General features: G+C 33.1%; 1 protein-coding gene and 2 long non-coding RNA genes across 4 annotated transcripts; 1 reads left to right on the top strand and 2 right to left on the bottom strand.

Moving 5' to 3' along the window:
- Window positions 1-1180: 1180 nt before the first annotated feature.
- LOC110620667 (probable serine/threonine-protein kinase At1g09600) lies at window positions 1181-5219 on the bottom strand. Of its 2 annotated transcripts, XM_021764481.1 has the most exons (7): window positions 3787-5219; window positions 3417-3701; window positions 3009-3326; window positions 2697-2921; window positions 2513-2613; window positions 1968-2322; window positions 1181-1742 (listed from the first exon to the last, which is right to left on the bottom strand). In XM_021764481.1, the coding sequence occupies exons 1-7, from the start codon at window positions 4246-4248 to the stop codon at window positions 1581-1583; spliced, it is 1908 nt and encodes a 635-aa protein (XP_021620173.1). In that variant the 5' UTR covers window positions 4249-5219; the 3' UTR covers window positions 1181-1580. The 2 variants fall into 2 exon arrangements, with proteins under 2 accessions (XP_021620173.1, XP_043808719.1); XM_043952784.1 differs by having other exon boundaries at window positions 3009-3701.
- Window positions 5220-7252: 2033 nt separating this feature from the next.
- LOC110618586 lies at window positions 7253-9500 on the top strand. Its single transcript, XR_006349272.1, has 4 exons — window positions 7253-7875; window positions 8707-8882; window positions 8985-9068; window positions 9173-9500. It is a non-coding gene; the product is annotated as an uncharacterized LOC110618586 (long non-coding RNA).
- A 1590-nt stretch (window positions 9501-11090) lies between these two features.
- On the bottom strand, window positions 11091-12897 carry LOC122722303. Its single transcript, XR_006349271.1, has 2 exons — window positions 12369-12897; window positions 11091-11569 (listed from the first exon to the last, which is right to left on the bottom strand). It is a non-coding gene; the product is annotated as an uncharacterized LOC122722303 (long non-coding RNA).
- Window positions 12898-23509: the final 10612 nt, after the last annotated feature.

Below are 23509 nucleotides of genomic sequence, written 5' to 3'. Positions count from 1 at the left end.
TTAGAATCTCCCTTTCAGCTTCCTATACTGGAAAGCCTTGTTGATCCAATATATGGATATAACTTTCATCCTCTCTACACAATAACAATCTTTAATAGAACCAAAATAAATTTATAATGAAGAGGAAATCATTTACCTCCAAACATCTCTTGCATCGTGCCACGATTTGCTTTCCTAGGCTTTCAACATTGCCTCCCTCATAGGCATCCACCTTAGTATTGGCTAGCAACTCTCCCATTGGTTTTGATTGGGTCTGCTTCATTGGCCCTCTCATAGGAACTAGCCTACAACTCTCGTCGTTGCTATTTGATCCTCCAGTTCATTTACATAATACACAGGAGGCCACTGCCTTAGTTTGATTCCAGGAGGCCACCGCCTCAGTTTTATTCAAAGAGGCCACCGCCTTAGTTTTATTCAAGGAGGCCACCGCCTCAGTTTTATTCAAGGAAGCCGCTGCCTCAATTGTATTTAGGGAGGCCACTGCCTCAATTTTTGTTTCAAGAGGCCACTGCCTCAATTTTGTTTCAGGAGGCCACTGCCTCAATTTCATGTCAAGAGGCCACTGCCCCAATTTTATTTCAGGAGGCCACTGCCTCAATCTTATTCACTTTTGTCTCAAGATCACCTCACCAAGTGCCATTCCGAGAATCTGGATTTTAGGTCGGCACCACCACTGTGGGCTTCCCTTCACTTTGATACTACCACAGCCAATACTTGCTCATATATATATATATATATATATATATATATATATATATATATATATATATATATATATATATATATATATATATATATATATATATATATTTTGTTTTTTTCTAGCACCACCAGGCACTGGCAAAAGAAGCAATCTCTCGTGCCATCCCCTCTTGGGTGGCAAAGGTATTAGACAATGGGGCAAGATCATCCACCCTCCTCCCAAAGGCATCAATGCGAGACGAAGTAAAACAGTCTAAGGGACTAGTGAACCACAATAGTCAAAGGCTGATTCGACTTGCCTCACATTGATCCTTTACAGCAAAATTGATGGGTTTATAAATAAAATTTATAGGTTTATAAATAGTTAGCAAAAGCTATTAAGTAATTTACATTAACTATTTTAGACTAAATGCAAAATAAATTTAAAAGTTTTTTGGATCAGTTTGGACCGTACTATTACGGTGTTTCCTATGTTTAAAATAGAATGATTGGAAGAAGAAATTCGACAACTTACAATTGTATGATATATATCAGCCACTACACAACAAGCCCTACCCACTGTCCACTGTACAGCAAATTCCCCGCCATTTTCAGCTCTAAGTATTCAAATCATACCAAAAGCACCACCTTGCTTCATTATACACATTTTTTTTTCTTAAAAGAAATATTGCGACAGATTTATCTGGAAATATCTACTCTAGTACAATCAACTATATTATAGTCAAACCCAATAATGCAATGTTATTATCTCCCTGGAAGTTCTGCTGGTTTGTAATTCGGTCCTGCAGGTGAGGAAAACAGACACTACAACAAAGGATTCTTTTCTCGTAAAATGTAAGAGTCTGAATAATTTTTTGTAATCACTCATGTAGCTGATTCTAACCATCAACATTAGTTTTTGTTCCAGACTTCTCCAGACGTGCTTTTCGGACAGCTTGTTGGATTTGTCTCTCATGTTCTTTAAGTAAGTCGTCAATGTTTCCTCCAGAAGTCATCAATGGTCCTGAGAAGTTAATCCTGTTTTTCCTAGGAACATACCCCTGAAACCACATTTCCAATTTCGTTAAACTGGTCGTTAAGAATCAAACAATAAAGGGGCACATGGACTGTAGGTCGAGCTTAATGTAAAATGATAGTGTGGCAAACATGAAGCATTGTGTATTTATACTATGGATCTATGTAGATTCGATCCAGATAAAATTGCTCAAAAGAAATTAAAGGAAAATATAAAATATGCATAAGGACAAAGTTGTTTGAAAATTTACCACAGAGTCTTTGTTAGGAATCCTTTGATCCTTCTTAAGAGTTGTGTTTGAGATCTCTGCAGCAGTCTGAGGTATGCAAGGTCTCTGGGTAATCACATCTGTATTATGCGCTGAAGAGCCTACATTCTTATGAACCGATGATCTTATTACAGGATGAATCATTGAACTAGGCTGAGATAAACCATTGTTCTTATGAGCAAATCTGGGAGGCTCAATTCGGAAACCAGAACCAGCGTCCTCATCAGGATCATATTTGTAACTTGTGCTTGTTGTCTGCCCTTGAGCAATGAATTCTGGTGACTGGTCTCTCTTAAGATCTCTTGCATGTCTACGTCCTCTAGCCTCTGCTCTTCTCCTGAAAACAAAACGTGGGATGCATGCTTGAGAATATCTAGAATTCAGTTCAAATATATACATAATTTCTCTACTAAGCTTTAGCTCAGTGATACTGAAGTCATATCTAGAATCTTAAGTTTTAAAGTTTGAATCCTTGTCGAACCCAAATCAACTGAAATATACAATTCAAGATAATGTGCATAGCATACCTTCTTGCTTCTTCTTCTCGAACCTTTGCGTCCAGTTCCTTACTCGGAGGATATTTTGGTATGCTTGATGGATCACAAGGTAAGGGCTCTGTGCTGAAGAACTGAGAAGGAAAATTGCATATTAGATATTAATTTTCAAACATAGTTTGAGAGGCTAATTATAATTAAAACCTCAAAACTATACCTCACTCCTTAAAGCTGAAGTCGCAGAACCCCTAGCTTCTGGTTCCAGTGCCAGGAGCTTATCAACGAGGGACAAAGCTGAAGGGGGAAAGTTTTTGAATGTGTCAGAGAGACAACGCTTGTAAGATTGCAGTTTGAAACTAGTTGTATGGGTCAGTTTTGATTTCTGCCAGTAGTCTTCAGAGGGTGAACCACAAAGCTTGAGAATCTTGTGCATTTGCTCCACCTGGAAAAATTTATCAGATCAATTATTTATCATAAACAATTTTTCCTACTCATTGATAATAGATTGGAGAAGTGGTCACAAACATGCCTCTGTTCTTCCTGTCATAATAGGCTTCCCGGCAAATAACTCAGCAAGAATGCAACCAGCGCTCCACAAATCTATACCTACTCCATATTGTGTCGCACCAAGTAAAAGCTCAGGTGCCCTATACCAGAGGGTGACAACACGACTTGTTAATGCTTGATTTTGATCAGGCTGAAAAAAGTTTGCCAGACCAAAGTCTCCAATCTTGAGAACTCCATTATCGTCAAGCAGAAGATTTGAACCCTTAATGTCTCTGTGTAATACCCCTCGGCTGTGGCAGTGTTCAAGTCCGCAAAGAAGTTGTTGCATATAACATTTAATCTGCAAGAAAATGAGATTAGTATCCCTGGAAAAATCATATAATCTAGTGTTAATAATTTCCAAAGTCACATTGTTCGAAAGACAAGGTACCTGTGGTTCTGTGAACTTGATCCCACGAGTTGCTGCAAGTCCTGCAAGATCATGCTCCATGTACTCGAAGACAAGGTACAAGCTTTCAGAGATTCTGGAAGTGACTATACCTTCAAGTTTCATAACATTTGGATGGTCGAGTTTTCGAAGAATATGGATTTCCCTAGCCATGAAACGTACACTTTCAGGATCCATATTCACAAATCTGACCTTCTTCATTGCAACAACCTTCCCAGTATCCAGATCTCGGGCTTTATATACACTGCTGTAAGTTCCTTGTCCAATCTGCAAACCCAAAAGAGAAAATGAAATAATAAGTTGTTCAAATATTCCACTTCGCACTGCAAGAAAATTTGTGGTAAGCACTAACCTTGTCTAGCTTCTCAAAGGAATCTGCTCGTCGAGGAAGCCAACCTTTGATTGCTTCGCCGGCAGCTGAGGTTAACCACTGTGGCCAACCTGCAACATTTAGTTCTCCTTCAGAACCATGCGGCATGGCAACAATCCTACCCATTTGCTGGTTGTGGTGTCCAGTGGAACCCAAATCCGTTGTTGCGCATCTCCGATGACGAACATTTAAAGGTCTCTCAACAATCATTGTATTCTTTTCTCCTCCACCTTCTAATGGAACAACGGCTGCCCCTCCATTTGGCTTTGAAGCGCGACAAGCAGACCCATCCTTGCGGCTGAAATCATCTTCCTCCTTCTTTGACGGTGCCGGAGCAACCAATTGCACTGATGATTTATCGAATTCATTCTGTTTTTGTTTCTCTATTTCAATTTCGTTTATGTCAATATCTTCGTTTGCTCCTTTGGAGCAGATGCAGCCCATAATAATCTCACCAAGGCCTAGCAGGGAATTCCTGATGAATACATGCAGAAACTATCACCTTTTTCTAATTTTATCTAGAATGGGTTTCCTGCCATTTAAGCTGGAAACCCAAATTTACCATTTTCTTTTCCTTGTAATCTCGCAAAACCAATGAACCACACAAATATCAGAAAGTTCTTTGGGAAAACAAATTCACAGATTTCCAAAACCCTAGAATCTTGAAAACCAGGAAGAGAAATGTGGCAGAAGCGAGAATTGATTTGATTTGAATCCAAGAAAAGAGGCAGCAGAAAGGAAGCGAGTGGAAAATATTGTCTGCTAGTATAAATAGAACAATGAAGTTGAAGAAGATGAAAACAAGGGAATCAAAACCTAGACCAGAATTCCAGCATTGAACATGAAGATTATATATATATGTTTATATATATGCAATCCAATGTCTTATGCAAGAGTTCTGGACATCACATGTATCAGGTTACATGTGTAGTTTTGATTTCCTAGTTCCTACTGTTTCTTCAAAAAATCAAAAGAAAAAAAGTTTTCATGCGTAGTCTGGAAGGTGAAAACGTAGGACAATTATGGAAAATCTAAAAATAAGAAAAATGAAGAACGAAAAATAAAAAATATATACGATGAAGATGAAACTTTGGTTAAAAATAAAGGGTAAGAAAGGGAGTTGCTTATCTGGAATAAAGGAAGCTAAAAACGCGAGATGCCACAGATTTTTGAGATTGGACAACCTCACCGCCGTTGTGATTCCATTTCATACCTTTCTGTCTCCTTTCACTACGCTCATCACTACTTAACAAAACCCCACAACGGCTATCTCCCTTGGCGAGCTCTCATGCTACTTTTCTTGAGGTTCGAGAGAAAATCTTGAAATTCCGGTGAAGATTGGAGGTTAGAGGGGAAGTGGAGAATCTGGGAAACGCAGACGTGACTAGCAGTAATGTGTTGTATTATAGGTCAGACTTGCTCTAGGACCTGCCTTCATTTATAGTTTGTTAGTTTATTTCAAAATATATATAAGTCTGAATAATCAATTTATATCCCATATTTTTTAATTTTGCACTATTAAACTACCATCTTAATTTGACATTAATTAAAATCAATTTTGACCAAACCCGTCATTCTGCTCGACATTTGTTATTGTTTTTTATTTATATTTTAACTTATAGTATAAAATAATATAAATATTTTCATGAATTCGTGTTTATATTTTAATATTTTTAGTCTATGATAAAATAATTTTTTTTTCGTGAATTTATATTTCTTTCAATCTTTATAAATATAATTATTGTAAGACACCTAAAACATCAGCAGTAACATTTTTAGCCAAAGAATTAATAGAGAAAAAAAATTACTTTAGCCGGCCATTTTCTTTACAACTCCAACTATAAGTAAAAGGATCAAACTAAAATATTTAGAGTGATAATAATAATAAAAAAAAAAACAGTAACACTGGAATAAATAAAGTAGTTTGTAGAAGGAAAGTCAAATAAGATTACAGTTTTAGTGAAATTTTGGTATTTAGTGTTTGGCCTTGTTTGGTGAATTATGGATTTTAATTCATTTATTCCTTAATAGAAATGATTTTTTTTTCTTAATTTTTAGTGTTTTGTAAAATAATTTTTTGTGAGAATTGATTTTAAATTAAAAGTAAATCTTCATAAATTTATTAGAATTTATAAGAAATAATTTCACTTAATACTATTTATATAAAATTATTTAATATTTTTTTTCCTTTTACACTTTATTTATTATTTATTTTAATTTTAAATTTTTTTCTTATTTTTTAATTAATAATTATTCTTTAAAAATTTAATTTAATTTAATTTTGAGTATCAATATTTAATAAATTTATAATTAATATCAAGGAATTTATTATATTATTTTGTTAATTTAAAAAATCTTAATTTTTAATTTTTTTAATAGTAAAAGATTATGTATAATTCATATTTTAAAAATTATAAAAATATTAATAATGATTTTTCAATCAATATGATAAAAAAAATTTTTATTTATAAAAATAAATATTTATGTGTAGTTTAAAAATAATAAGAACTATAAATAAATTAAATCAATTTGAATTTATTATTAATTTATTGAATATAAAAGAATTTAATTGAATTCTATTATATTTAAATTTAATTTCAAATAAATAATTTTTTTTATAAGTAAAAATAAATTAAATTTTATTAATAGAATTTAATTATGTTCTCATAAGAAATATATATAAAAAAAGAGCTTAAAAATTATATTTTAGATATTAATCAAGATTTAACCGTAATTTAATCATGATTCATATTAACATTATGATTTAAATATTTAGAATTTAAAGGTAATTTCTCAAAAAGGTTGGTATTATTTTGCTCGATAAGCAAAAAAAAAAAAATAAAAATTTCAAAATAATAAAAAATTTTAAGTAAGATAATAGATGACAAATCTAAAGTTAGTTAAAATTGATTTGAACTTTAAAATTATGAACAACATCAAAATTACAGTTTGACGTAAATTCATAAGAAAATTTAGATTATTTTATCTAACATGCTAATATAGACATACATTTCTTGGATTATTAAATTAAATATTTGTAAATAAAATCATAATTAAAATAATAAATGTTTGGTAATGAAATGTATAAAATTATTAACATTATAGAATCTAAAATTTAGTTTGTTCGCATTAAAATTATATTTTATTGATAAGTTTCATGTTTTTTACTAAATAATATTTTTATGAAATAAAATATTTAATTAATTTAAGTACTTTTAATTTAATAGCCGAAAAATTAAAATTAAAGTGAAAAATCAAAATTATTATTAAAATTGGAAATATATATAAATAATTAATTTTCTAAATAATAATAATAATAATGTGGTGGGATACGAGTCGGTATGAATTTTTAGAAATCAAAACCTAAACGTTAGTTACTTAAAAAATTGGATGGTTTACATTTTTTTTTATAATGTAAAGGAGGGCCACCAAACTAGGGATGGCAGGCGGGCGGGTTTTCGCGGGTACCCGATCCGTCCAAACCCTATTAGGACGGATTTGGGTATTTACAAAACGGATTTTGGCGGATTCGGATTTGAAAAATTTTATCCGTCTCGGATTCGGGTAGGGTTCGGGGTTAGGTAATCGGATACCCGTTACCCGAACCCGATTAGCTATACTTCAAAACTAACCCTAAATTCCCTTATCCCTAATTCATTTTCTTATTTTACTCGACCTTCTCTTTGCGCCTCTCTCCCCCCTTCCCTTCCCATAATTTCCAATCGACACCTCCCCTACTTCACTGACGACTGCCGGCAGCCCAGTCGGCACCGGCGACATCTCCTTCTCTCTCTCCAGTCGGCGATATCTCCCACTTCCTAGTCAACGCCTCCCTCCCCCACTTCCGGTCAGCGATATCTCCTTCTCTCTCTAGTGTGGCGACATCTCCCACTTTCCAGTCGGAGACAACTCTTCCCTCTCCTCGGTTGGCATCGGCGACATCTCCTTCTCTCTCCACAGTCAGTGACATCTACTCGTTCCTCTCTCCCCCACTTCACTGACGACTGGAGACAACCCGTGCCTCTCCCCAATCGGCGTCAGTGACATCTTCTTTTACTGAAATCTCTTCGGGTATGTTAACTTCATTTTTTTATACTGCATAAACACATCAAAGATACATAAAAATAGTTTTTTAGAATTTATAGACTATTAATCTGATTATTTAGATATTGTTAAAAAATCTAACTATTTGCTATTTGGTTACGGTTGATTGTTAGAATTTATGGACTATTAATCTGATTTATGGACTAAAAGTTGCTATGAAAGATTTTTTAGAATTTATAGACTATTAACCTGATTATTTAGATATTGTTAAAAAATCTAACTATTTGCTATTTGGTTACTGTTGATTGTTAGAATTTATGGACTATTAATCTGATTTATGGACTAAAAGTTGCTATTAAAGATTTTTAGAATTTATAGACTATTAATATGATTATTTAGATATTGTTAAAAAATCTAATTATTTACTATTTGGTTACTGTTGATTGTTAGAATTTATGGACTATTAATCTGATTTATGGACTAAAAGTTACTATTAAAGATTTTTAAAATTTATAGACTATTAATCTGATTATTTAGATATTGTTAAAAAATCTAACTATATGCTATATATGCTATTTGGTTACTGTTGATTGTTAGAATTTATGGACTATTAATCTGATTTATGGACTAAAAGTTGCTATTAAAGAATTTTAGAATTTATGGACTATTAATCTGATGATCTGATTATTTGCTATTTGATCACTGTTAATCTGATTGTTAACTAAGTGAACTTTAGTGGTTATTTTAGTTTGTGGTTATGTATTGATTTGAATAAATTTATATGTTGATTAAGTTACTATATTTGTTCTTATGGTTATGTATTGTTTGCTAATACATGTTATTGTTCTTCATATTTAGGATATTTAAAATGTCAACGTTTAATAGTTCCGAAGATGTAGCGAGTTGTAAAGCTACTACTGTTTCTCAACCTTCTTCAACCACTCAGCCCGCTAATAGTTCCACCCATTCTCAATTGGAGCCATCTACACCAATCAATCCCTCTCATTCATTGCCAGCCGCTTCAGAAATTGAAGGTAATTACAACAATAAACTCTTATTTTTATTTTTATTTTATTTTATTTTATTTTAATGTAAAACTAATAAATGTTAATAATTTTTTCTATATTATTATGTAGCTGGTTGTTCAAATGAGAGTAAATCTTGTTTATGGGATGCTGAGGATGATGTGAATTAAATCATGCATTTCACAATTTTAATATGTAAGTTTGATTTTTATTTCTTTTTTATTTCATTATTTTTTATGATAATGTGTATTATTTTGCAACTGTGATATTCTAATTTTTCTGTATTTGTTTTTTTGAAGCTTTTCAAGCACAATTTGATGTTGGAGATTGAAATGACCAATTAAATATATTTTATGTTCAATCAATGTAGTTTAATGAACTTTTGGAACATTTCATTTGTTCAAAATGTTATGTTGGATAGATAATTGATTAATGGTTGTGTTATGATGAATTTGTAATATATTTATTTACTTTTAGTATATTTAAATTTCCTAATTCAAGCTTGTTATTTGGGTTATAATATGTGAATCTTTAATTTTTTATCATTGAATTGAATTATAAAAATAGGGAGCTTGTTATTTGGGTTATAATATGTAAATTTTTAATTTTTTATCATTGAATTGAATTATAAAAATCGGGTTCGGGTAGTGTGCGGGTATTGCTAAACGGATTTGGAACGGGTACGGGTAGTAAAATTAAAACACTAAACGGGTTTGGGACGGATTTGGAAATTTTATATATAATCGGGTTCGGATTTGGGTACTCCCAATTTCGCGGGTACCCTACCCGTTGCCATCCCTACACCAAACAAAGTTAAGAAAAAGTAAAATCAGCCGACTGGGAACCACATTTTATAAATTCAATGATTAATTTAAATTATTTAATAATTTTTATTACTTATTTATAAATTTAATTTTTTTCGCTTAATATTATAACAGTATCATCATAAATTAAATCGAAACACACAATACAATTGCTAAATCAGAATGGAGCCATTAAATATTGTGATTAGTTAATGTCTCGAGTTCACATATCCACTAATTTCGTATAATTTTTTAATTTAGAGTGCCTATATACCAATTGTAGTTCAAATAGATCCAGATAAGTTTCGGACTCATTTTTTATTTGTTTCAAAATAGTGAACTAAATTATTTAATAATTTTTTTTAACTATTATGAAATTTAATAAGAAAAAAGTTGTGAGTTTTGCAACTCATCGAATTTCCCCCACACTTGCACCTTTGCTTGTCCCCAAGCATAGAAATTCAAATATAACAAGAAAACACAGTCTTATCCTCAACCAATCTGAAATTTATTTTGTTCAAAACAAAGAACTAAATTGTCATGCAATAGGATGACAGTAGAAATAGTTTAATTTCACCAAAGTTCACTTCAACAAGTTTCATGTTTAAAGCGTGTTTCTCAATATATAAAGTTGGCCCTCAATCAATTTTAAGCACACAAAATATTAGAATGCTATATAATATTAAACTGCCCTTTTGAAAGAATAAACTCTTAGAAACTCTTGGTTAGACCAATAAAATTCAAAGACTTGGGAGATTATTTTTTTACACTTCCTACTAACCGATAAAGTAAACATGAAACAAATGGTTACTGAGCCACTTGCCTCAGGTTATTCAGCTTAGGTGGTTACTAGCTCCACTCATAGTCACCAAATTAAAGGACATGGAGCGAGTATTTAAATGGTCTACGAAGGGGTGATACTCTCTCAAACACCGATTGTTCTATACAGAATCACCTTAAGGAGTCACCAAATACCGCACTACTTAGGCCATCAAGTTGGTAACCAATTAATCAAGCAACTAGAGGAGTGGGTCATATGGCATTAATTTCTGATTTTTGCTTTTGCTATTATTCTTTTTTTTTTTCTTTCTTTCTTTGATGACACCCCTTAATTTTCACATAAACACATGGTCTAGATAATGCCCTTTAAATCATTCTCAACAAAGGGCAACAACTCATTTAAAAGAATATGCATTCATTACCCAACTATTTAAATAAGGATCATGCTTCATGAGTTTCCAAAACAAACCTTAAAAAATAAAACTAATAAAATAAACAATGATGAATTTATTTTATTTAAGCTAGCATACAAATGTCATAAGGACTTGAATTCTATGATATTTTTTTATATAAAATTTAAAACTGAAAATAATACTGGAAACACCCAGAAAAATTAAAATCCGAGAACAATTCAGCAAGTGCAAGTGTTGAGAAACTGCCGAGAATCAGAAAAAGTCTTACAGGCTTGGGCAAACCTCTAGCAATCAATAGAAAAATTGTGCAAAAACAGCATAATAGAAGAAAAATTTTCTAAACACAGAAAAATATGTACATCAACCCATCAACCAATCAAAAAAATCACTTCTATCCCAATTACTTCTCCCCCTCCCCCCCCCCCAAACTTACTCCTCACATTGTACTCAATGTGGAAAAATTCAAGCAACGGGGGAAGTTTACAAATAAATTAGCAAAAGTGAGTCAAAGAGAACTTCCCTGAAGAGTAAGTCATTAAAAACTCAGGCTGGTGGTGGTTGGGGTATGGGTAACCCCAAATGAGAGAAAATGGCGTCCAATTTTGCATCAATGTGGTGCATTTTCACTTCAATTCTAGCTAGGCGGCTTGATCACTAGGTTCTAGAGGTGCTGCTAAGGAAGCTGGGGCTGACTTGTCCTCTGTCCGAAATAAGCGTGATCATAGTTGAATGATAGGAGGCAAAGTAAGCCCATAGAATTAAGTGCAGGTACATCAAATGGAAGAATATACTCAGCTATGTGCAAAATCAATGTTTTCAGTGTCAAGCACACCCAATCCTATAGCTAGTATTAAAATCATAGAACCAAGATATATACCACGCTCAACATCAGATATACTTTTAAACTGGGAAGCTAACCAAAAACCAAAGTTAACCTTTCTTTTATTTAATATGCTTCACAAGAAGAAGAGTTCATATTTTGTCAGCATGGTGGGATCCTTATTTTTTCCATAAAATATATAACAAAGGAACCTGTGAATGTATCTAAGGGTAGGGCTCTAAATATTATTAGCCTTAGATTTCCCACCCCTAATTTAACCTCAGGTTTCCCTGTTAATTCCTTATATGCCAAAATTGGATCCCAACCAACTAGATAATCACACAATAAGTCCAAATACTCAGCAGTTTAACATATTCGTCATTATAAACACCTAAATGCAAATTAAAAGCTGTGACTGAACAATTAACCATTTTATTCTGCAACCTAAACTGAATTATAAGCATATTCAAATTAAAATTCTGCACATCAAAAGAAAATTCATAGGCGGTATAAAACTCATGGCAAAGTTCAACATAGGAAGAACAGTTTATGTCAAAATTTTCTCCACCCAATATTGTTAATTAAAGCATAAATCTCATCATATAATTGCAATTGGATCAAGGCATCATCATTTGTTTTCTTACAAATAAATATATTAGAATGGAGAAAGATTTTATACCTGACCTCATCGTCGCCTTCAAAGTTAAAGTTGTCGTGCAGGTCATGCTTCGCGGGTAGATATCTGGCCTTTCTATCAGCTATCCTGGGCATTCACTTTTTCTAGTTTTTCTTTGGAGGAGAATCAACCTGAGTCTCCTCACTGGTGGCTTCTGCCTCCTGACCCGTTGGTCTTTTATCACTAGCAGTCGAGGTTGTATTCTCGCTGCTGTCCTCTGAAGCCTCCAAGACCAATGTTGTGGTCTTAGGTTGCTTTATGGGCAGTGAGGGTGGTGCGTCTGGCGTTGGGGATGCGGCTTTGGATCTGCCATCCATGCACGAATCAGTCGCCGAGGCTGTTGGTGTCATCGACGAGGTCCGGCGACAGCGCGATAAGGAGTGGGCTTCGGGCTAAGCGGCAGCATCGGGCTGAGTCCTCGCCATTGAAGAACCTGCAATGGGAGAGAGGCACGAGGAGGAGTCTCGGGAAGAAAGAGAAAAAATAAAAAAGAAAATAGGGTTAAGTTTATATTTTTCTGATTTTTTTTTTAAATAACACCAAGTACAATAGAACTTACCTTCCTTTGGAGCAGTTTTAAAAATAATAACTTACCACTAAAATGGTCCCATAAAGTCCAAGATTGTTCAGAAGGTATAATCTGCTCCAAAAATAACAAAGAAATAAATTAAAAACTAAAAGTTAAAAGAAACTCACTAGTGACTGTACAGGCTTGGGCAAGCCTGTAATCTTGGGTTGCCTCCTAAGCAGCGCCATTGTTTATTGTCCTAGGCTGGTTTTCCCTTCCTTCAAGCTTCGATTTGTGGTGTCTCCAGAACCATAATTTCTTCATTCTTGGGCTTGAACCCCTCATATAAGGGTTTAAGCCTATGGCCAACACTTTAAAAATTTTATCAGTTTCAAAACTTTGAATTTGCACGGCTCCATGGTTAAAAGTCTTAATTAAAACAAACAGACCAATCCATTGTGTCTTTAATTTCCCTAGAAAAAGTTTTAACAGAAAATAAAAAAGTAAAACCTTTTACTCCGCCTGAAAACTTTTTCGAGAAATTGATTCATCATGAAATGCCTTGGTTTTCTCCTTTTAAATTCTAGCACTCTCATAGGCTTCATTCCTTATTTTCTCCAATTCCTGCAATTGAAACTTTTAGTTAGTGCTTGCCTCAATTAAGCTATTGTTCCACTACTTTATCGCCCAAAAAACTTTATGCTCTAGCTCAACCAGCAAATGGCAAGGCTTGCCATAAACTAGCCGGAATGGTGATGATAGAGCACATTTTAGACCATTTTATCATAATATTATTGATGTTTATTTACATCATTTCTGTCTAATTTTGTGGTTTTAATATTTTTTTGCAGATATTAGGTGTAAAGAGACAATATGGTGAAAATGCTCGTAAAACTGCTAAAAAGTGCCAAATATGGAAAGTTTTCAAATAAGGCAAGTTTTCAGAAAAAGGAAAGTTTTCAAATAAGGAAAGTGCAGAAGCAAAAGCAAATAAGGAAAGCGCAGTCAGAAGATTATTTGAAATTCAAATTGCAGATCTTTCTTTCCTTGTTTAAAGATGTGCAAACATTTCAGCAGTCAAATCTTCCTATTTAGGCAGCAAGATTTCAAGAAGATGCACTTGCCTCTTCCGCATTCAGCATTCAAAATTCAAAATTCAAACGAAGGCTCTACCTAAAAAGGAAAAGTTTGGACAGCATCTCTTTCCTTCTACACAACCAATCCGCACGCCTCTTTCCCTTTGAAGACCAATCCGCGCGCCTCTTGCCTTCTGAGAGCCTTGCAACGCGCTTCCTTCCTTTTCAGACACAACTTGGGCAGCAAGTAGCCTCTTGGGCAGTAAGTAAGGACCTAGGGCAACACTTTCAACTATAAAAAGACACATAAGGAGCCTCCCCATGCTTTTTCTACTCTCCCTTGGACACACCTATGGGATTGCAAGTGACACCATCTCTTCTTCTTCCTTTCTTTATTTTTTATTTTTGTTTCAGTCATGAGTGGCTGAAACCTTTTATTTTAGTTGAAGATCAGGTGAAACTTTGCTTGTTTTATGGATTGTGAGACTTGATCATATATTGTTCATCTTTTCGTTATTCAGTATTTGTGCAATTTCATGCTTGATTCTATTATTGCTTTGTTATTTTCATCAATGTGGCTAGTTGATTCTTGATTGCAAAGTGATATATTGTTAGTTTGAATAGTTTTAAGTCCGTAATTGCTTTGATTATTCAAACACAAGAACACTTGGTGTAAAAACTAAGGAAATTATATGATCTAGCAACATCTCATGCGTTTGGGTAGCTAGGATTGGCTCTCTCTATCTCTTAATGCAATTGACAGTTGTTTTGATGCCTAAGGTCCAAGGACGTTCCTTGGCAACTTATTGATTAGTAATTAATTAGAGGACGTTTCCTAATTGGTTTATGATTAAGGAGAGACATGGTGGTGAGAAGCGTTTTCCATCTCCATAACTAATCTATTGAATTAATCAAAAGAACATAAGTTTCAATGATCAATCCCAACAACTAAAGTGGATCCAACTCTTCAACTACAGCTTTCTCATTATTGATTTCCTTTATTTTAATTATCTGTCTTCTTTTATTGCTTTCAGAATTAGATCAATTAAATCAATCTCAAACCCCCCATTTTACTTTCAGTTTATTTGCCTTCAGTTTATTTCGCTTTCAGTTTATTTTTGTTTCAGTTAATTTTCTTGGTCTTGATAAGGAAGATAGGTGAGTTTTCAATTCTCTGTGGATTCGATCCTTTACCACTATCTGCAGTAATAATATTATTGATAATCGAAAATGTTATTTTTTACCGGCTTCGACAATCGCGAGTCAAAAATTGGCGTCGTTGCCGGGGAGTTGATTCAACTAATTTATTTTTCTTTCAGGACCAAATCAGGAACAAAGCACCACCGAATCTGCCTCTGAAGAAGCCACCATCGCATATCCCATCTCTGAAGCCTCTCCATCGCACCATCAAGCCGCAGATCACTCTTCTGAAACATCCCCATTGCACATCTCACCTTCTCTTCACAATTCAGATTACCCATCCTCTCACCAAAGCAAGTCACCATCGCAGAACTGATTCATGGATGAGGTAAGTACATCTGTTCTCTATTCTCAACTTTCTGAACTCACATCTGTTGTGAAAAGTATTGTCATAGGTCGAGCTCAACAATTTCAGCCACCAAGGCCATGTAGGATCTGTGCATATGTGGGACACCCAACTGATCAATGTCCTACACTTTATGAGTATGACCAAGCAGTGCATGCGTTTGAAAGATTCAATAGTCAGCCTAGACATACATTTGGAGGATTATATGAACAGCCAAGACATGATCCATACTATAACACATACAATCCATATTGGGGAGACTATCCAGACTTCAGTTGTGCAGGGGCTAACAACTAACAGGACTATCAAATAAATCAAGCCCAACTAGCACCTTGAGAAGATTATAGAGACATTGGTAGTTTCTGCGCAAAGGCTCCAACAGCAGATAGATCAAATGACCACCTCATTAAATGCAAACATGTTAAGAAGAGAGAAAGAGTTTCAAGATGATGAGACAGATGATGAGAGTTCACAAGTACAAGAACAAGTTGCTGAAGAGAAACAACCAGAATACTGTTTGTCCAAACAAACTAGTCAAACAGAACTTGTTGATAGTCTAGATATCATTGATTGTTTGAGCAAAGATGTTTTTGATATAAATCAAGATGATATACTAAACAATGATCTTTGCAGGGAAGAGAGCCAGGAAGAACCAAAACTGAAGGACACTGTCTGTTGCATCCAACCGGTGGACTGTAACCATGCGCAGAACAAGGGAGAGCCAATCGCACCTCTTCAGATCAGCCTTGCGCAGACAGAGGGAACTCCAACCAAACCACCTCAGCTTGGATCGCAGGACAGTCCTGCAACACTTCCCATCGCACCTATTCGGCTTCCATTGCATGAAACTCCTTCCAGCCTTCCATTGCAGACCAATCTTGCGCAGAAGGAGCAAACTGAAACCAATTAAGCCATAGATCCAACGCAAACAGCCCATGCTCACAAGGAACAAATGGTATTCCAAGCACCTAAACCAAAGGACCATGCGGATCAATGCCTTGCCAAACCTCCGGATAAGGTAGAGTTTATTTTGTCTGAATTCAGTACTAAATTGCAGCTAGCTATGGAGAAGTATGAATTGAAATTGGAAGTGCTAAAAAATGCAAACATAAGGGCTAGAGGCACACCTCATCTGAAGGAGGAGAAGCTAATCATGTTACTTCATGAGTACATGGAAAAAATAAGATGGGTAATGACCATATCAAAAGGAGTGCTACACTTTCTACTCAATTCAGTTGGGACCCTTTTCCCTTCCCCAATTACTTGAGCCTTGATCAAGTGGATCGCACCATGCCCACCACACCCAGGGGAGTACTCAATTTCTTTTGCATTTCAATATTTCCAATACATTGAGGACAATGCATGATTTAGATGTGGGGGGTGCATATCTCTGAACTTTTATTTTCAGTCAATCTTTTATTTCTAGTTCCTTTTTGCGAGTTTCTTCTTTTCTTTCAGTTCCATTGTGTTTTTGCTATTTTTATTTTCTTTCAATCCCATTTTTGCGATTTTTTTTCTCTTTCAGTTCCACAGTTTGCGTCTTCTTAAGTTCTGAATAGCCACAGTTTTTGTTTTGTTTTCTGTTTTGATGTGCTTTACTCAATCTCATAAGCTATGTTGGATGAGTTTTCTTTCCATGACCCCATTGATCTTTAAACTTTCTATATTCACACTTTAACCTACTAAACACTTTACCATGTTTCAATTTCATTTTCAAACTTTCAATATTCATAGATTGACCTACTAAATTATGCTTTTAGTTTTTAGAAGTCCTTTTCACTTAAGTAAGCATGTCAGATTTTAACAATTATCTGAAACAAGCACATCGAAAAACCCTAAGTACCTCCTGAAAGTGACTCATTTCCGACTCGCTAATCACACTTTCTACTTTATTTCTTGATATATCCGTTTCTTTATTTGAGTTTTCTATAATTCAGTTATTAGCAGTTTAGAGTTATGTTAACACCTCTCCTAAGTAGTTCGGGGTAAGCTAACACCTTCCCTAATGCCACTTGCTCTAATAGTGAAATAACCAATGATATCACTATTCTAATTATAGGTTTAAGAATATTACAAAATTAGTGAAAAATTCATCAATATTAATTTTAATTTGTTATTTTTTACTTTTATTTTTATTTTTTATTTTCCATTGATCCAAATAAAATAAGAGTTGTTATTTTTCTTCTAAATTTTTCTTTGTCTATTATTTTCCTCCCATCCAATCATAACATACCTAGATAGTGAACCTTGTTATTAGGGTTAACATTTTAGCACACCATTTTTAATTTTTTTTAACATCATTTTACATATTTATATGATGTTTACCTACTCATTTTAATTTTTTCCTCTTTATCTCACATGACATGCTTATGGATTTTGGCATCTTATAGCCTGATATAGCGACTTGCCCATCGGGTAATCTTGCTTTATATCCTTGCTTTCCTACTTGGAAAATTAGAAAAAAAATATACATATATATAATAAAATCCTAAAACGTCTTCAACCCTCCATGTGAGATATACTCGTTAATGGAAACTTTTGCAAATTGGTGCTATCCAACCAAGCTTACAATTCATCTCATAGTCATAGCCATATGCGTTTAAGCTGTATTCAATAATTTCTGGCACCTAAGTGAAGTGCATCTGAATAGAGATGGCAGTAGGTTCAATCGGATAGGTTTAGTCTCAAAAATATTTTGGATTATTTTGAGTTATGGGTTGATTCTGGTTACTTCAAGTGATTTTGTGGTTCCTTTCAAGTCAAATTATTAATTTTGTTAAATCAATTATGGTGAAAAATCAAAATTTTTGAATCAAACCAAATTGTTTAATTTTGAATGATATTATATACTCTAAAAAAATAGACTTATAGATGAACCCATAGAAGTAAAACCCACATAAATTTTATTACCTTAAATAAAAGTCTATTGATTCTCTATACCTAATTTTGCTAGAAAGAAAAAAGAAAAGCAGGAGCTTTGAACAAAAAATTCTGGAGCCAAATGTACTCAACGTTTGGAGAATATGAAGATTTTTCTCTGAACAAGTTTATTCGGATGAGCAAAGACTATTTCAATGGTTATTAATCCATTCAAAACTTCAACTAAAAATCATAATTTACTAAAAACTTTAACTCGTAAAACTCACAACAATTAAATATAAATTAATTATCTTATTAAAAAATTATTATAAAAAATAAAAATTAAACATATATATGACTAAATATGATGTTTTATAATTTGAGAAATTCAGATGGGAGTAATGAGAATGATTTTATCAATTTATGAAAATTTAAAATTTAATTAATAAAATTTTGAGTATAATTAATAATAAGTTAAACTATTTTTAATTTTTATATAAATTTTTAATAATATAATTAATTTGTGTTTAATTATTATAATTTTTATAAATTTAATTATTTTCTGTAAATCTTCAACAACTAATGTAGCCAACATATGTAGAACATGCGCATGCAAAAGATAGGGGAAGCACATGCAGGAGCACCCTCTCGGTGGGATCCGTCTATCTGATTTTGCTGAGCGAGTGACTTTCTCTCCTCCTACATTCGTTGACCCTTATGTTCCTCGTAATTTACTTGGAGGTTTTTAAAATTTCAAAAAACTAATAAAATAGTCTTTTACTAAGTTTTCAATAATAAATTAATCTTTAAATTTTGATATTTATTTAAATATATATATATATATATTAGTTAATTATTGACTAAAAATTATACATTTTTTAATGATTAAAATATTTTTTTAAATGGTTAATATTTTGTATAATAAAATATTATTTTAGTAATAAAAAATTAAGACATTATTATTTTAATTATTGAATTTTTTTTTAAGTGGTTAATATTTTGTATAATAAAATGATTATCTGAGATCCAGAAAATAGGGTTTTACAGAGATTCTGTAAGCAATGAAAAAACTTAGACCTAGAGGAGAGTATTTTTCCTTTTATCTGTTTCCTTTTGTCCGCTAGCAGGGGCGGAGGGAAGGCACGGCAAGGGGGGCACGTGCCGTACCGGCGACCGGAAAATACTTTGAAGGGGGATGAAGGTGCCGCAGCGGAGCAGCCGGTGCCCTACCAAAGGGAAGCTCCTGGCTCCGCCACTGACCGCTAGTGACGTGTAACAGAATGTATGTCATTGGGCCACCTGTCCCTGTCATGTTGATTTGGACGTACGAGGAAATCAGACCACTGCCCCATGCGTAACGGCCTCTAATTCTCCCGGACGCGCGTGTGGGTGGTCCCACGTGAAGGATGGGCAGGTCTTCTTCCTGATTCCGAGTTGGACCAGAAGATATGATATGGACTGAGCCCAGAGAGGATTGGTTCGTCGGGCCCAAAGATCTAGGCCGGCCTGGATGAGGAAATTGGTTGTAGTCCGGTCCCCAGGCTGAGTGGCACGGACTTGATGCACGTACGAAGCTTGAGGGTCTCTAGATAATGTGCTGGTATCGTAGGCTTGGTCCCAGACCGGGGTGCGAAAATCCAGCGGTGATCATAAAATATTATTTTTATTTATTATTTTAGTAATAAAAAGTTAAGATATTATTATTTTAATTTTTAAAAATTAGTGAACTTAGAGAATTTTATCCATTATTTTTCTTATATGAAAAAGCTATTATTTTATTTATATAGTATAAAAAAATTTATTGGTTGATCTCCTTTATTTTAAAAGATATATTAATTAATATTTATATTAATTTTAATCATTAAATAATTACTATTTAGTCTATATAGTATGAAAAACACTAATAGTTAACCTTCAGTATTGATAAATGTATTAAAATATCCTTAAAGTTTTAAAAATACTACTATTAGTCTTTCCATATTGAGCGTATTTTAAACTTTTCTCCAATACTTAACAATTAAAATTAATGGAGAGACTAATTACTAAACATTTTAAAATCTCAAAAATATCTTATTATATTTTTCAAAACTAAGTGATCAACTAATGAATTTTTTCATATTATAAGGGCTAAATAGTAATTATATATATATATAATTACCATTTTACCCTTGTCTAAAATCTCTAACCTCAAAGGTCTACATTTCAACACAGATTTCTTTAAGAATTCGGGATTTTAGCATTGAAATTTAGGTGAATATTACATTCTTTCTGCCTTAAAAATATTTGTCCTCAAATATTCAACTAAACATGAAAAAACTAATATCACAATACTATATTGAGTACAAAAGCATAATACAACATAACAACCGCATTAAACCAATGGCAACATATGGAAAAGGACATATAAAGACCACCTAACCAAATACCTTAAAAAAGATGAAGGTATTGTTTAAGTATGGATTTCTTGGTTTTACAGGTACACTCCTCCACGTTATGATATGCTCTAAGATCTCCATATCACCCTTGCTAAAGACTTTGCTTTGATCAAACACAAACTTCCATAGCATTGGAACATAAAAACTTGGATGGATCTTCTTGATGGAATCTAGTAAATCTAATTTGTAAGGTATATTCTCAATTTTTTGTAAGGTCTCAAAGGATTCTTGGAGCTAATTAATCTTTCTTTTCAAAACAGATCATCTCCTCGTCAAAGAAACCTTAAGCAATACCATATCTCCTTCTTGAAAGTCTCTTATTTTCTATAGACATATGTATTTATCTATTAATATTATTCTGAGCCACTTTCTGATTATAGGCATTACCTTGTTAGTAAACCCTACTATCTCCAGTGCTACTAAGAATTTTTCACCTACCCCCTTAAAAAAATAGTGTAAACTTTCATGGAAAGATTTGTAAGGCACCATCTTAATGTTCGCATGGTAATTGTTGTTATAAGCAAACTACTAAAAGAAAATGTTGCTTCCATTAAGCGTAATGATCTCCTTAAGTGAATTGGGGATATAAGATGATGCAAAGATTAACCTATTGAATATAGCATTTTGTAGAATCTATTAAAACTTAAGTGAATTGGGGTCCCTTATATAATTCTATAGAAAATTGGACTCCATTAAGCGTAATGATCTCCTTCGTACATATTTGTATCAGCGTATCTATAAAGCACCTACTCTTAGTAGGGATCAAATGAGCATACTTGTTCAATTTATCCATTATAAACCATATTGAGTCATATTTATTAGATGTCACTAGTAATTCTACTATAAAGGCCATTGTTAAATTCTCCTATTTTTCATTCTAGAATTAGTAGTGAGTTAACTGTTCTAGCTAGCTTTTGATGCTTTAACTTTATCCTTTAACACAATTCATAAGCAAACACAAACTAAATAACTTCTCTCTCTATTTAGGGCTACCGGGGTATAAACTATACTTTGCATTATGAGCTTCTCTCACAGTATCTTCTTTTAATTAATCCTATGTCATATGGTACACACAATCTACTTCTACATTAAAGGATCCATCCATCATCAAATTTAAATTCACCATTTCTTTTATGCTGAAATACTCCTACTATTTTCATTGACTATGGTCTTCATGCTATTTTTATGCTACTTACCCTAGAAACACATGTGTCACCTTCATTTGTGCCACTAAAGCACCATTACTAGAAAATTCAATCTGTAATCCTTCATTGACAAGGCTGTAAGAATCTATTACCACTAACATTCTTTCCAATATAATATATAACAAAATGTTAACTTATTTCTATTTAAAGGCATCTGCTACTACATTTGCTTACCTAGGTGGTACTGGATTTCATAATCATAGTTAGTAAGCACTTTTACCTAAATCATTTGCCTCAAATTCAGTTCTCTCTGAATCAAAATGCAATATAGGATTTTATGATATATGAAGATCTCACGCTTCACCCCATAGAGGTAGTGCATCCACATCTTGAGTGTAAAGATCAATTTTCGAACAATATGAATAAAAAAGGGAACCCTAGCTACCTTAGATCCTGTTCTAATATAAAAGTACATGTTAAATTATAAAAAAAAAGATTAAAATGTAGAAAATTGAACGAATGAATGAAAGAACTCAAGAACATATGAAAAGAGCTTGTCTGTTGTATACCTGATTGGACAAATTTTGGCACCACTAGAGAAAATAACAAAAAAAAAAAATCAAACCAAAAAAATATGAACTTTTTAAAAAATAAAATAAAAGAATAAAACTAAAAACTAGAAAAATCATGCATAATACTTCTATAAAACTCGAGATATTACCATCACAAGATGGTTGTTCCAAAAATTGACAGATTCTTAACATTGATTTTGTATTTGATATGACATATGTTTAAAGGCCTAAACATAAAAATCTGATGGGTGTCGAGCTATCAATTAAAATTTACTTCCCTTTCCTTGATTTAATAAAAACTTGTAGATAGGATAAGTGAGTATCGATACCACAAAGACTTTAACTCTGTTTAATTTAAATGACTAGTTGAAATAGAAGAGTAATTTAATACAAAAAGTAAAAAGAAGAGCGTTTTTTATGAAATTAGTTTTTGTCTTGGGCAAACCAAAAATACTTAAAAGAAAAACAAGCAATGCAATTGAGATCATGAAATAAATAATTAAATTAAATTCAGCCGAAAATAATCAAATTGAGGGGTTTGGCAATTGATCATTGATTACAAAAATAATTTATTTTATTATCTATTGTTTGGTTATAGTGGTCAAACACGCGAATCCCACCAATTCTTTCTTATAATTAAATTAATCCACTTCGTACTTAAATTAATTTCTAGTTAACTAACAACCCCAATACGCGTGTAGATTTAATTAGTTAACTGCTTTAAGAGAGAAGAATCCAAGCTTGATCAATAATAACACGTGAATTATTTAAATCAAATCTACTAATTCCTTATTAACCAAATTAAACAATTACGAATTTAATTGGGTTAATTAGCAATATATTGTCTTTCTAAGAGATTCAATGGGCCCCTTGAATTCCTAAGAGGACAACAATGGAGGTGGTATTCCTCGAAAATAGAAATTAATAGAAAATAGAAATAAGATGAAGAGAATTTAAGCATATAATCTTACAACTTGAATAAAACCTCAATTTGGATTAACCT

This window comes from Manihot esculenta, chromosome 2 (genome assembly GCF_001659605.2).
Source record: "Manihot esculenta cultivar AM560-2 chromosome 2, M.esculenta_v8, whole genome shotgun sequence".
NCBI lineage: Eukaryota > Viridiplantae > Streptophyta > Magnoliopsida > Malpighiales > Euphorbiaceae > Manihot > Manihot esculenta.
The sequence above is the reverse complement of the archived record's forward strand: the minus strand, read 5'-3'. Positions and strand labels throughout refer to the sequence as shown.